This window comes from Brachionichthys hirsutus, chromosome 9, assembly GCF_040956055.1.
Source record: "Brachionichthys hirsutus isolate HB-005 chromosome 9, CSIRO-AGI_Bhir_v1, whole genome shotgun sequence".
Taxonomy (NCBI): domain Eukaryota; kingdom Metazoa; phylum Chordata; class Actinopteri; order Lophiiformes; family Brachionichthyidae; genus Brachionichthys; species Brachionichthys hirsutus.
Window position 1 is genome coordinate 5,003,097 of NC_090905.1, and position 15,909 is coordinate 5,019,005.

Sequence of the window (15,909 nt, forward strand, 5' to 3'; positions counted from 1 at the left end):
CGAACGATGTACGCAAAAAAATACAGTGACACATTTGGGGAAATGCCTCTATTGGCTTTATCTGTTGAGATGGCTACTGGGCTGCATGGAACTGGACCAGGCTTTCGAGTCAAACAGAAATTTAATGCCGGTTAACCTCATAAGGTTCCTGTTCCTGTCTGGAATGCATCTTTGACCTGCTGTGAAGACCTAAAGGTTCAATGCTGGAACGCCAGATGCTCATTACTGCTGACCCAAATGTAAAAAAGAACTCTGTGCAGTACAGTCAAAACTAGAAAAGCACTCTGAGCGCAAAATTCCACCAAGCAGCTCATTCCCTCATAATTGGATTTACAACGTCCACATGGTGATCGGGATCATGAAAAGTAAGTGATTCAGAGTTCTGTATTTGAAACTTGGTATTTCTGAGTTTTCAGATGTAAAAAATGTTCCCGTTCATTCTGGATCAGATCTAGAAGACGGTTTGCATGATAGTGATGTGGCTGCTTTGCTTCCTCCAGCACTGGATGCCCGCAGAGTAAGAATCGCACAGCAGAATCTGGTTATTGATAAATCATAAAAGTAAGGAGAGTTTAAGTCATTTACAGAACCTGGGCTGTTTCTCTGAACTGTACAGCCATGTCTGTGAGTCTAATTGATCAATAGCTAAGCACGTTTTCAGTAGCAAAAAAAAATTAAATGACTTAAATTTAGCTGTTACGTGTCATTTTATTGGAGTGAATTCAGATTTAGGACACATTTGTACATAGCAGGAAAAAAACGAACAAAGGCAAGAACGTATCGAACAAATATTTTAATATGAAAAATAGACTGATGTATATTTACTAAAGTATTAAAATGAGATAAGGGCGGTTAAATGTGTATTAAGTCATATCAATAAAAACTCTTCATATTAACATAGCGACAGGTCTGGTGGAGCCAAAAGGAGTTTACTACAGGGAGCGTGGCTAATCATCTCGGGGTCAAGGAGAAACACACTTGGCTGCGTTCACACTGCGACACAATCCGGTGCCTAAACTGTTCACATCTGTCTTTGTGGCGTGTATGATGACATTATGAACAGATCTGCGCCAAGTCCCCACATTAATTACATTCAACAGATGGTCAGAACACATGGAATTCCAGTTTCATCCAAAAACACAAATTCATAAAAAAAAGAGACATTAATGTCTTTGCTGCAATGACGGTTCTGTGATGTCAGTCGGCGTGATGAATGAAAAGAAAAAATGCCAGGTGTGTATGTCTTATCGTAAAAAAAGAAGCCTCTCAGAATCAGGTTTGGGCCACTTTTTGGCTGCAGTGTGAACGCAGCCTTGCTGTGGCACGAAACAAACGGGAGCGCCTTTTCTCCTTCATACATTAGGCTGCAAATTGGCAAATAACACATTCGCTGCGGCTTTAAAATGATTCTGTACTTGCTGCATGGTGCTGCGTAGTGATTTCAGAGTGCCGGTGAAGCATCAACACAATGGAACTCATCTAACGGGGGAGAAAGAGGGCAATCATTGTGACCTTTCTCTGTCTTTTTATTAGTAAAGAGAATACAGTATAACAGTCTACTGCACATCTGTCACAAGCCCTATAAGATATTCTGACTTCCTGTCACATTTTGTTCGTTACAGTGAAAATTAAAAAAACGGTATTTAAATTTGCAGGCGGGGGGGACATTACATTATAAGTAATAAAATAACTCAACTTAAGAAATTGTTCCAGAACCCCAACAAAAGTGCCTGCGGGGGGGGGGGGAGCGGCAAATTCTGATTCAAGCTTCGGGCAGGTCGTGCTCCTGGCCTTCAGAACACGGCTGCTGCATCTGCACCACCACGGTCTCCACGGTGATCTCTTCCTCGCTGTCGCTGCTGTCCAGCTCGTCATCCTCGTAATCGGACGACTCCTGGTCTTGCTCGGAGCGCGACGCTCCCGACATGGTGCCGAACGAGTGGGCGCTGGTGGAGGCCAGGGAGCGCAGCAACGGCGTGCTCTCAGACACCTCCTCGTTCTCATCGGGGCCGCTCTCCCCCTCCTCCGAGTCGGTGTCAGAGTCCCCCTGTGAGGGGATCACTTTCTGCTTGCACACCGGGCATGTTTTCTTAGTTTTGGTTAGCCAGGGGTCGACGCACTTACAGTGGTAGGCTGAGGGCGACAGACAGATATTTAATATTTATTACTACTGAAGTCCAAAAGAGCGGCAAAGCGCTGATCTACGACTTCAGACGCCGACACTGCTGGGTTGCATGCCAAAGCTCGGTTTTCTGCGTTCTCTCGCTGGTGCAGCACTGGACTTCTCTTGAGTCCAAAACAAAACACAATCTATGTGCAGAAATGGGTTTAAGAGCGGTGAATAAACCGCAGAGTGAGGAACTCACCATGAGAACAGGGCAGGACTCGGAGTTTGTCACCTTCTTCGTATTCATCCAGGCAGATGGCGCACACGTCGTAGTTGTCCCCTGCATCAAAAACACAACGCCGCTCTCAGCTTGTAGATGAACACATTAGTAGTCGTGCTTCACTCTCCTCATTCTTCCCGACCACTTGGAAGCGCGTTATCATCGGATACCCGCTGGACGATGACGCGGCAGAATCCTCAGAGCTACAACGCCAAACTCGGAGCCGGATATCAGCGTTTTACGATACATCGATTCCTACTAAAACACAAGTAAAGCATACATTTTGGTTTTCCTTCAAGTGACCCCGTCGTCCAAGCGGGACGGTTCATTATGACCAGTGTAGTGATGTAAATGTTGTGTGCTTTTCAATTGGACCATTGTGTCTGCAATAAAAGATTTGATCGATTGATTGATTGATTGATAATATAATGGGATAATGATAAAAATGGATGCGTTACGTGTCGCGTCTTCCTGCACAGGTAGACGCGAGGAGCCGACGAGGTTCGGTTTGTGACGCTAATTTCCATTACTTTACTACACATTTCCCAGCGAGCTCCACGCGGTTGGGGGGGGGGGGGGGGGGGATAATTGCTCCCTGCGTTTTACTGACATCACTCCGTGCACTAAAGGCTCAGGAATGTATCAACGCACTCCTTTTTGAATTCCACATCGTTCTTCCCTTCCTCTTCCGTGCCCGGGCGAGGAGAGGGAGGGAGCGGGGCTGTGGCCCGGAGTGTTTATGTAAGCTTTAAATGAGCATGTTTTCCCGGCTGAGCTCGATGCGTCGATGCCAGGGCTGCATGTGACCGTATAAGGATGGGGAATCACATCCACCCAGACGCCTTCCCCCCCCCCCCTCCCCCTCCTCCTCCTCCTCCTCCTCCTCTTTTCTCCACGGCTCAGCAACTTACACTCCGAGGCGATGTTTTTGACTCCGCTCCTTCTTCCGCTGCCAACTATTCCTCTTCCAGCCCCCCCCCCCATTACATGCCATTTCAGGCCATAGCAACCTCCATCTTTCTCCGCCCTTTGTGACTCCACCAGGCCAGGGCTGGACGGTCAGGGTAAGGGAAAGGAGCGTTTGTACGGGCACGGATCCAATACACACTCAGGAAATGCTGAACTGTGGCATTGAGCTATTCTGAGTGAAGCAGAGAGAAAATGTCCGGTGGGATTCTGGACAACGCAGCGACAGAGAATATGAGCAGGGTGGGCATCGCCGGAAATGTGTCAGAGGTATCAAAGTCTCAAAGTCGCCATTCTTAAGAGATTTCACAAAAGTAAATGAGTAAAGAGGCGAGAAACGAACAGACTCAGCCCAGACCGTTTTAAAGTTGATCAGAAATGACTGAACAATTGCTCGACTCTGCAGGTCCATATTTCCACGCTATTTTGATCAAGTTTGATTAATTCTGTTTCACAAAGATAGTTCAGAAGATGTGGACAACATGCAAAAAAAGAAGAAGATATTCTTATTCAAGCAGAAATGATGAGTAAATGCATCATTTCTTTATTCATGGGTGAATAAAGGGTTAAGTTCACGTTTTGCAATGTGCACACTCATCAGATGTTGGGAATCCCTCACAGTTACGTTTTGGGGCCAGTAGCACATCTTTAAAAAAAAGGGATGTTGAGCTGGTGCTCTCCGTTTCATTAATCAGCCAGCCTGCCAGCACTCCTTGCTCTCTGAGGAGCCGTGCTGTCCCACTGAACTTCAGAGGAGCAGAAAGTGTGTGTAAGAGAGAGAGAGAGAGACAAGAGGCTGCATGGATGAAAGCAAAACCGGAGTAACAACATGCAGGCCGAGTTCCACCTTTCTTGAGATGAGGGCAGCGAAGCGACAGACAGCAGCTCCTCGGCATCGATATCAGCAAGCCTCACATACTGCAGCTGCTCTGTTGCGTGTGTGTGAGGCGCAGACTGAAGGTCAGAGGTCAGCGTTAAAGCAGTCAGTCTCAGTCTAGATGATGAAGGGTTCTGCTAGATATCGTTGGTGAGACTTGTGACCTGGAGGGTCCAAATTCCCTGTCGAACGTCGGCCGTGCAGCCCGAAGGAAGGGATGATGCAAGTCTCTGCGATAAAAGCAGAGCCTAAGTGGAGTTTCTGGGCGGGGTTACGGGCCGACGGCCGCGGCATTACGACACCGTGCACGCAGACACACATCTTATGTTGCATCCTGCTGGTCAGACTGGTATTGTGCATTAATTATATGCGCACCGTGTTTTTTTTTAATCAAGGAATCGTGCTCCATCCATACAGACTGCCTTTGTGTCAGCGGCCATTCATTTCCGTCTCCCCATTACAAACACCTCGCAAGCCGTGATGCTATCCGATGCCGAAAATCCCCACCCAGCATTGCTCCGGAGCAGAGGGCTTAAAAAGCTGATTGGGTTAGAGGTTTGGTGTCCCCTTCCTGTGTCGCATAAACACTCTGAGTCAGCTGACGATAGAGCAGAGCACCAAGGACGCTTTCCTGGACATCTGAACTCCCCCGTTGGAGCCAAGGTCGTCAGCCGGTGCCTGGTGGAAGCCCCGAGTCCGAGTCAGACTCCGAGTCAGACTCCGAGTCAGACCTGAGTCAGAATGCAGAGACAGAGCAACCAGCGCACGCCAACCACAGAGCCGAGGCTGTCTGAGCAGCAAGCACTGAGTGGGTGAGTAGCTCAATGCATAACCCCCCCCCCCAATTTACAGCTTTGAAGGGGGGTTATGATAAAGCACCACCCATAGTCTGTAAAGCTGCTGGTGTTTCCCTGCACAGCTGATTGTGGTCAGGCGGGGGGGGGGGGGGGGGGGGGTTTCCAGTCTGTAAAAGCTGCCACCAGAGGAAACGAGCCCCTGAACGCACAAACAAATCCAACTTGACTTGCAAAACAATGCGAGGAACCGCCTGTTTGACCCTTGTACAGAGACACGTATGGGAAGTCACAACAACAACAAACAGAACATTCTGTAATCAAACCGAGACGGCCTCCATACCTTTCTTGTACTTGTGAATGGGAAGTTTCTTCAGCTGATCTTTGCGCAGGCGGCTCCTCCGAGCCCTGTGCCGATCCTGGACAAATTTTGTGATCTAGGAACAGCGCAAAAAAAAAAGAAAAGAGAGAGAGACACATTTCAAAATCACAACCACACACTGTCTGGTTGCAAGTAAAGGAACATAATGTACTTAAAATGTCCAAAGCAGTTTGACTTACCATGAAAACAACGATGAGGATGAGGCAGATTCCCACGATGATGAGGAAGGGGATCAGGTAGTATTCCAGCGGCAGGCTGAAGTCTGGCATGAGAACAACATGCCCCCTAAAGAAAGCAGTAGCTGCTGTCAAAGTGTTGGCAGGTACTTATACTCAAACAGAATACATCAGTCCTGTTAATCGGCACGCTGTAGCAGCAACATGTTTGTAAATCAAGTTTTCAATGTGCGACCGACGGTCCCAAGGCGTTCAGCCAGAAGAAGAGACTAATTAATCCCAACAGCTTATAATGGTGGTGCATGTTGTTAATTGATGTAGGATGGGGGGGGGTCGTGCTGCACAGAAACCCTCCGGATGCAAAGGACAGAATGTTCTAAGCAGGGGGGGGAAACAAGCAAAACGGCGACTGTTGCTGTTAAAAATGAAAACTGGGTTTAGACTCACCCTTTATCGTACGAGTAGTCTTCTTTCAAAGAGTTGGCCGTCTCTTCGCTCACGAATACAGAGGGGATATCAATCTGCTTCATGACATTCACTGAAAACAACAAGAAGAATCAATCAAACAAACGAGCTGCTGGCGTCACAACGTCGTGCGAGAGAACAACGGGGCCTGAAATAATCAGCTAATTTGTCGATAATTGCCCCAAAACCACGAAAACGTGGTTTACAGATATTGAAGGTTTTCCTTTTATTTTTTGGTATTCTATATCACTACAAAATAACGTGTGGTACTATGTGAGCCTTGATCGTGATGTTCGTGATGATGCTCAGTAGCGATACGAATTAAACGTAAGACACGCATGCAGCGTTATGAAATGCTTGCGACTATAACTTACAATCATTGGATCCCATGCTAATTAAATCATCAGAGTCCACATTGTGAACAATGGCGGCCTTGTAACCAGCCTTCTGGGCATTGAGGACCTGTTGGGAGACACATTTACACCCGGATCATCAAATGAATTAGGTGCAAACAGCTGCCATTACTATAAGACTAAAATGACGGTGTGTGTGTGTGTGTGTGTGTGATTTCAGGACCTGATCAGGAAGGACATCGGTGAGGAAGGACGTAAAAAAAAAAAGGAAAGGACTGGAAGCCGTTATCACAAGAGAGAGAACAAATACAAAATCATAACTGATTTTAATTTGGAATCCATTTATACTAAACAGTCTTTCGTTACATATTTTGAGTCGAGTTAAATTTTGTTTGGAAGCCACGCCCGCTTTCTTCTTTTCAGTGGAGGCAATGTTCCCCATTTCATTTTGTGTACATGTTAGATATGTTTAGATGGTTGTATAAACACAACACGTCCACACAGTCATTAATCATACCTCTTTGGAAAAAGGTAGGCCTGTCTCACTGCTGCACAACTGCAGCTTTCACTCAAGCGTAAACCATTTAGTTTGTGTGTGTGTGTGTGTGTGTGTAGCTGCTATCCTTTAAAAAGGACATTTATTTTAGTTTTCACACCTGTCAGCATCTTAGATTTACAGTCAGTTATTATTGTCTTGGTCTTATAAGCAAAATATCGATGCTTTTTTTAACACGTTTTCTAATCCTGAAATTAGGATTTCCAAGATGGATATAGGATTGAATGAAAACAGCAGCAGAAATAAAGGCGCTGAGCAAAGTCTGCGGCTCTGCGTCTCATCCAGCGCATGCTCGGTTGTTTTCAGGATACTTTGATTTTGATGTTCCTGATTGAAGAAAGGAAAGTATTTGTCTTAAAACCTTTTAATTCGTCAACCGGTTGTGCAGAAAACAATAGTGAAGTCACTGAAGAAGGAGAGAGAGTCATGTGTGCCGCATCACTGATGCTGGGGAAACAGCTGTAACAAGGACCCTCCCCTCCTGGGGGGCTGCGATCGTGCCTCTGACGCAGCATGGAGGATGCAGCATCCTGTGTAGCCATTGTTGTTGCTGATAGCTCACAAATAGGATATGACAATGTAATCCTGAATGAGTCACTTCGTTGATGGAGAGAGACTTTAAATGGGAAATGCTTCTAGTGAATGAATGAATCTAGCCCAGAGGTTTAAAAACAACAATATTTTGGTTTTTAATGGTTTAGTTGCTTAATTTAATTTAATGCATGAAGTAAAATTCAAGTGAGCAGACAACTCTCTTAGAATATGAAAGATTTGGACTGATGTTTGCGCGTTGTCCAGTGGACTACCAGACGACAGCCCAGACCAGAGGAACGCCTCCACTTTTTTTTGGAATGAACTTAAGTCAACTGTACTTACTTAGATTTATTAGATTGGTTCCATGTCCTTATTACAAATTGCTAGACACACACACATCTAATATAAGATTATATTGGGTAAGAACAAACTTTGTAGTCTAGTTTCATGATTCCCTTGTGGCTTTTTCCTGTTTTCCTTTAGTTGAGCTGGGGTCACAGTCTGAAAGATGTGAAAGTCAGATGTGCTCTGTTAAATAACAGGAGGGGTCGGTCACATTAACCAGAAGTCTGTGGTGCTAGTGCAGTTTCTCAGCCTGGCCTCTACGCTCGCCAGGATTCTATCTGTGTGAGCATTCCTGCACGAGAATACATGAGGCAGCATGCATGTAGCCACACCATTGTGCCTTTTTCTTGTGAGGGTGTATTGTGTGAAGGTATCAATGGAGACTGTGTGTGCATCTAGCCTGAACATCATGATGGCACATCCAGTGAATTTATTTTTAAAGTAATTTCAGCCTGGAGTTTGAAGATTGCAAGAAAAGCATTCTCCTTTTTTTATTCCAACCCGATTCAGACTAATTGAGATCTTTTTCCCCCCAAATTGGGGAAGTGCTGCTAGAATTAATTGCCACAAAGCAAACAGACGACTAATAATAATTGTCCACTGAGCTGAATCACACAGACCTGGGACACCAGTCGTCTTGTGGGCAGGACAGTTGGACAGGCAATGAGGTATTTGCTGAGCTCTTAATCTTAAATACTGTACGCATAGCATAAGTTATAATATTACAATACATTGTTTCATAAGCAACTGTACTAGTATCAGATATATATATATATATATATATATATATATATATAGCAATGCAGTTCAGCCAGTTAATGATGGCGATCATCAAAAGGATGTGTGTGCGGTGCGGTGTGGTTCGCCTGCCCGCCCTCTGCAGAGGAATTCAACCTCTGCTGCCGGGTCACCCTTCTGTTTGCACGGAGAAAGATAAGGACATTCAATGCATTCCTGAAAGCCTGGAGAGAGGGAGAAAAGCACGAGGCAAGGAGGCTAAAAAAAAAAAGAACGGGGAACGGGGGGGGAAGCGAGACGTTAACTCTCCAGAAACAAACACTATAGAAACCGACTTTAAGGCTATGAACATTCTCCAAGGCGGATGAAGCGGCTTCAGACAAGACGATGGCGATAGTCTTCGTCTACAAGGAAATGGATGGATGGATATTTAATAAACGGAATATTTCAGTCAAGAGCAGAGACTCTGTTTCAAAGAAGGGGGTTCGTCTCTTAAGAAAACTGGATCAGGAGAATGATTGCTCCGATTCTGCATCACTTGCTCAGGTTTTTGAGAGTTAAAGTGCCCTTCAGCAACAACCCTGCAGCTGCAGCTAAGCCAACAGCAGCGCACCATATAAAGTAGCTTCCTGTGAATGTGTGATGAAGATGTCAAGTTTTTGTGTTTGAGCACACGTTCATTCTTGGATGTGTGTCAGACATATGACTCAGTCACAGCCGACTGGAGTTGTGTTAACGGCGCCACCTGGAGCTGCTCATCTCGCTATCACGACTATTCACTGTTATAACGCCAAACATGAAATACTTGGATTAATTAAATGACAACAGATCTAAATATCTGATATATCAGATCCAATTAAGATCTAAAAAATGACTTTAAAAATGCTAACTCAGTTATTTCTTCCTTCCCATTCCTATACTAGGTAGTGTGGACAGAGACTGCTAATAAGCATCATTGCTCTCCGCTGCATGACTGTGTGTGTGCGCGTGTGTGTGTGTGTGTGTGTGTGTGTGTCTGCAGCCAACACTGCACACTCTTCTTGCAGTGCTGCAACTAAAATAGTTAGTCCCTTCCTCTTCCTCTCGTCCCGTTTCCTTTTCTAAACCTTTTCCCTCCTCTTCCTTTGTTCCCATCTATTGTTATTCCACGCTGCTGTCCAAAACACTTACATGAAATATCTGTGGCAGTCTTTGGTCAAAACAGCAAACAGATGCTGCAGGACAGCGTCCCTCTTTTCTGTCTCAGCTCCGTCAGAAACAGAACCTAAGTTCATAGAGGGGACGCTGGCTACCATGAACTAGATGCCAAAAATTACCATCCATCTCCTCCTCTCCCCTACCTACAGCTACTCTAAATTTAACCTCCTTCTTTTCTCCTCCTCATTGCACATGTTACATCACCGCTTCCGACTATTTCTCCTGAAGTATGGCCAGCCCCTTCGCTGGTATTTCCACCTTCACTCCTTCTCACCAATCTGTTCGCCTTCCCCTTCATTCCGCCCTCCCCGCTTTCTCTCTCTGCGTTTCGGAGGAATGTTGGGCAGAGCAGAGCCGGGTTCGGTTTCCGGGTCCAGACGGCGGATTAGATAAAGAGTTCAATAAAGCTGCAAACTGCAGGGAGAGGCTGCATCTACTGATAAAACAACACAGCTGCAATTCTTGAACTCACCTGTCAGTGTACAGAGACTATATATGAACGAAGGTGTCATAAAGATAAGCATAATTATAATGCCGAGTCCTTATCTCAGTCTCTTCCTGTTCTTGAAAAAACATTGTTTGTCCTTGATTTAAATACTTATTTTTTTTATTCAGTCGTACATTTGGGATGCCACTGAAACACTATCAAGTCTGAGTTCGAATAAGTGCTATATAAATAGAATCTTTACTTCCTTTAACTGTACAGTCTGTACTCAAATTACTCCTAATTGCATGAAGGCATGTATTTGTTAATACACATATATATGTAATAATCGAATCGAATAGTAATTTTATACAATAAGTAGCCACTCGCATGGCTGTTTGATTTTTTATTAAAAGGAATTCTATTCATTATGTTCTATTTATAATAGAACATCCCTGGCAGAGTGATATTCAGTTTTAGAATGTTGTTCAATGTGTTAAAAAAATAAATAAAGTTCAATCAGCTATCAATGTTATTTCTATTATTGTTAAATGGCTTTAAAATGACTGGATGTGAAATAAATGTTTTCAAACATTAATCTATTAAAAATGCCGGAATATGCGACTGAAACTTTTGCTTTTACGACTTGGGCCATCACAATACTGAGTAGAACATTCTATGTTGAGTAAGAAACGAACACATCTTAATGTCTAAATGATCTGAACAGCGTACTATATCCATTTATGCTTTTTAAATGCGCAACAGTGCACTATATTTCAGCATTTGCTGAATTAGAGGACACTGTTTTTGGACAAAAACCAAGAAATGAAAAAAATAACGGCTGTTGCATAACTGCAGATCATGGCTTAATGTATAGACCTGCTGGATGTGTGTGTGCGTGTGTGTGTGTGAAAGAACGAAAGAACGAAGGGAGGAGGGGTTTGTTTCTGTGAGGGAGAGGAGAGGAAACGGGTATCGAGTTTCCCGTTACCCACCTCTCCTCCAAGAAAGGTCATACAGGTCAACACACACACACACACACACGCAGGTCAGGTGGAGGAGCTGACACTCGATGGAGATATATAAGTGATAAGGTGATTCTATTGCCCATTATGGGCACGGATCATTCAAAAATCAGTGCCGTTACTGGATGCTAATGGCTAAAGGCTACTTAGGAGGATGACGAGGGGCAGAAAAGGATGGGAGGCGAATTACCCCCCACCACCACGGGATCATCTCAGTCAACCAAGATGGAATCTATTATTCCTTTGTTCCCTTGCAGCTACTGGAGGGGACTGAGCCCAGCTAAGAGAGCGAGAGAGAGAGAGAGAGAGATAACAGTACCACAAAAAAAGAAAGCAACTCAGAGTGATGGAGAATCAAAGATTGCCAAAAGCAACAAGAGAGGCAGAGGACAGGGACAGCTGTGTGAGCATATGAAAGCAGACTGTACATAGAGTGTGTGTGTGCGTGTACGTGCGTGTGTGTGTGTCCATCCATATCCATGTGCTGAAGTGTGTAGATATGACCAACCATTAAGCCAAAGACAGGCTGCACTGACAGGATGTAAATGTATGTGAGAGAGCAAATCTAAGGCAGAATGATGGAATAAAATCACAGACAGGAAGTCAAGGGAAAGGTGCAATGGCGGGGGGGGGGGCAACTGCATCAGAAGTAGCACCAGCACAGAATGTCTGTGATTCACCTGGAAAGGAGGCCGCAGATGCCTCCAAGCTCCCGAGAACATGATCTGAAACCAGCATCCCATATTTCTACACCGAGAGAATCTCAAAGTTAAAGATCTGAACGTAAAACCGAAACGCAAACATTTGATTTTGAAATATGTCTTTTTTGTTCCTTTATTTTGATTGTGTGTGTGTGTGTGTGTACATTGCACATCTGTTTAACACACAGCAAATGCAAAGTGTCGTGGATTCAGGTTACATTCCAGCAAACTGGCCCTGTCTGTCAACATACTTCTGTGAGTGTGTGATGCAGTAAGGCCCTATACGGCTGTGAGGCTACTCCAGTTCCAATACAGGAGGGGGGGGGGGGGGGGAGCAAGGAGGAACAGGGAATGTGAAAAAGGAGGAAAGGAGTTGCGTTGCTAAAGATGGACAAACAGGAAATGAGAGAGTGAATGAACACGAGCAAGAATGTAGAGCGGAAAGACGCAAGACAGAGGATTGAGAGGGAGACGAAGAGACAGAAGTCAAGAGGCTGCGTGGTTTCCTCCTCTGCTTCACCCCATTACTCATCCCTGCTCTTCCTTTCTAAACCCTGACCCCCCCCCCCTCACATCTCTCCTTTTGATTCCACAGCACCGAAGAAGTATTTAAGCGTCGACTAGAGTAGCAGAGCTCGTCTCGGCTTGAATGAACACGAGAAAAAGACGCAGTTGGTGTGGGATTGATGCAAAAGAAGGAAACGGTGTTTAGGGAAATGGTCACTTCCTTTTTTCCGGTCCCCAAACGGCTGAGGCGAGCCTGAAACCGACTCTTAAAAACCACCTGGTGATATAAATGCAGTTTGAAGTCCAACACACACTGTCTGGCAGATTGCCCTTATAGATTAGATAAAAAACACTCGTATGTGATTCTTCAGTTGAATTAAAGTTTAGGAAAAAAGTTTAGAATTAAAACAAGAGGAAAAAAAAGTCTGGCTTTTAATGGTTTTCCACTAAATAATGCCGAACCTATTAGACCTCAGTCAAGATAGACTTAAGCAAACCAAACACTTTACCTTAATGTCAAAGTTGCAATCAAAGCGCTTGATGAGGACGATGAAGGCACCTGTCAAGTTGTCCCTCGGAGGGGGCTCGATGGGCTCGCATGCATTTTCCGGACGTGCCCCAATCAGGAAGCCCTGTTTTGATGACATCACAATAAATACACTAAACACACAAAAAGGGACTTAAAACAATATTTACAGCGCTGATCGAAGGTTTGGGCACCCCAGGTCAAAACATCTTAAAACTGATACCGACATGATCATGTTTACCTGTTTGTGTTTTTTTTAATGCATTACAAAGCCAAATATCTTTGAAGCTGTTTTCAAATTTGTCAGGGTGCCAGTGTGCTCTGAAAAGTGCGGATCGTCTCTGACGCTTCCTGCCTTAGTCTCATGTTTAACAGCAGCTGTTGAGTGATGAGAGGGAGAAAATGAGAAGGGGGTGTTAGAGGGTTGAAAATCAGGAAAATGATTAAAGTGGAGAAAGACAAAAATAGACGTGTGCAGACATGAAGACAGAAGGTCAGAAAAGCAAATGAGGAACAGAAGATACACGTGGGGGGGGGGGGGGGAGAGATGTGATATACATTTCAAAACCGCTGCTGCTCTTATGCAAGTTTAACTAACACAATTGGATGCTTGTCAGCAGCAGGGTGGTAAACAGGAAGTGTGGACTGCTGTGGGACTCTGGGATCTAGATTGAAAGAACCATAACAGCCTGGGCATCAAGGCCCGTCTGCAGGCAGCAAAATTATTCTCTTCGTCTCGCCTTGCTGACATGACTCCAAACCCGACCTTGAGTGACAAATCACTCAAATCTACTGCAATCAGATTTAAAAACCAAATCCAAAACAACGTATGACAGAAGAAACCAAGAGTCTGACTGAACGCACCGTCTGGGTGCGACGTTTTAGGTATGAAAGGTGAAATGCGCGGATTAGGCATTACCAGGGAGGAGAGGCACGTGAGGAATCACCCTCCGCCCTCACCACCACGACCTCTGGGTGCCTCCTCCAGTGCAGCCCCTCCCTGGCCGCTAAATGACATCAGTGCCATTGCCTCACTTTTCCGCCTAATGACTTTTAAACCAGTGGTGGGAGCGCCCTCTGTTGGCTACACACAATGCTCAAACTGCAAGGGGAAGGAGGGGAAAACCTAAAAAGAAATTGAAGTACCTAACATACCCATCTTTAAACACATTACACTATATCAGCTGACATCGAGTCAGTCTCTGCTTTAAAACAGTCTGATTCTTTTGAGGCTGCTCCATGGGGGTCAAAGGTCACAGATAAGAAGTCATCGCCTCGCATCAGAATTCTTCCCCCGTTGAAAGTTCTGTCTCCAGACATTAAAAAAAACTCCACTCAAGTTGGATGAATCTCCTGCAGCCTCTCATGTCTTCTTTAAATGCTCCTTGCTCAGTCGTTCCTCAGGGGCCAACAGACATCTAATGAGACCAGCCTTAGACATTGTCCCCAGGAGTCGCTTCCAGGCTCCCCCACATGGTTCCCTAAGGAACATGCAACTCCACCCAGAAAGGTCCTTGATTCTAAACCACCTGGGGCCTTTCTGTGTGGAGTTGCATTGTTTTCCGCCCCGTGTCTGCTTTGGTTCTTTCCGGGTTCTCCAGGTTCCTTCCACCTCCATTCCAAAAACATGTAATTTAGGTGAATGAACCGTACTCATGACTGTGAGAGAAAATGGCTGTTTGTCTTTCTATGAACGGGCCACAGGGCGTTTATTGAGGTGTGCCTGTAACGCATCGGATCGGGAATCTGCAGTCACGAAAGTGAGTCACGAGCCTCACTTTCTTGAAATATACCGTGGCATCACAACTCATGTGGCTGCATAGTGGTGTAATGATGGTAAAATAAGTGGTACTAATTATAAATGTCCAACTACTTATACTTAAGGCAGAAAAACTTTCAACAACACGCATTATGACAATCCTCAACGCAGACAGACCCGCAGCTTCATCGAAGCCCAAGCACAGACAGGTTTTAATACTTTTTGCAATAGTTCTATAATATATGCTCTTTCATGTCTAGTCATCTACTGCAACAAATATTTTGAGATTTTATGTTGTATTCATCTTATTTTTTTTTATATACAAATAGTTTAAAAATAAGCTATTCTTAGGTTCTACAAATGCCTTAAATGCAAAAAGATCACACATACAGGTTTTCCTGTTAATTCTATCTGCAAATTATTATTTTTCCTCAATTCCAGGTTCATAAATGACATAATTTTGTTGGTTTAAATAGTTAAACATGAACATGGATATGCTGATAAAAAAAAAATAAAAAAAACCCCATCTAACTAGTCGGCATTAAAACCTTGAAATGATTTGTATGAACTTCACTGAAGATAAATTAATCAGGCTTGTTAGCCTGTCAGGTAAACACTTGTAATACTACTGGACTCACCTTCAGTCCATCACTGGGTAGTCGATAACCAAACCGTGCAGGGAGGTCATCAAAGTTCTTTGTTGTGTTGTCAAATGAGTACTGAAAAAATGAAAGATTAATTATTTTTGAGTAAATACACAGATCTATTATATATATAAAAAAGACACATATAGAATCGTTTCGGCAATTAGGGAGGATAAAGACACAAAACAGTGTCACACTCTGCATAATCCCACCAGGTATTTAGATTTACTCACAGCAGCAATGTCTGCCTCCACAGGCAGCAGGTTGAGAAAGGCAAAGAGCTGAACGGTGAAGATCGTGTAAATCTGCGTGGCAGACAGCATCAGCATTCCCAGGGAGAGCAGCATCTTGGCATCACCTTACAAACCTCCACTGCTCTGCCACTCACTCGTAAAAATACGCAACCATAAACTCCACGCAGGCAGGCCTGCAGAGGAGCCCGAAGACGCCGCCTAGAACAAAAACACGAATTCACACAATCCGTTAAATTGTTATTCAATGTTACTGAATTATCTTGCAAAAATGCTACAAGTGTATGCTTTGTTTTGAAGAA

General features: G+C 44.4%; 1 protein-coding gene across 1 annotated transcript; it reads right to left on the reverse strand.

Annotated features, from left to right (window-relative positions):
* Positions 1–697: 697 nt before the first annotated feature.
* rnf13 (ring finger protein 13) lies at positions 698–15,724 on the reverse strand. Its single transcript, XM_068743182.1, has 9 exons — positions 15,590–15,724; positions 15,351–15,431; positions 12,937–13,059; positions 6,422–6,509; positions 6,030–6,120; positions 5,586–5,691; positions 5,368–5,461; positions 2,367–2,447; positions 698–2,133 (listed from the first exon to the last, which is right to left on the reverse strand). Exons 1-9 carry the CDS (start codon positions 15,701–15,703, stop codon positions 1,763–1,765), a joined length of 1,149 nt encoding a protein of 382 aa, XP_068599283.1. The 5' UTR covers positions 15,704–15,724; the 3' UTR covers positions 698–1,762.
* Between the last annotated feature and the right edge of the window lie 185 nt (positions 15,725–15,909).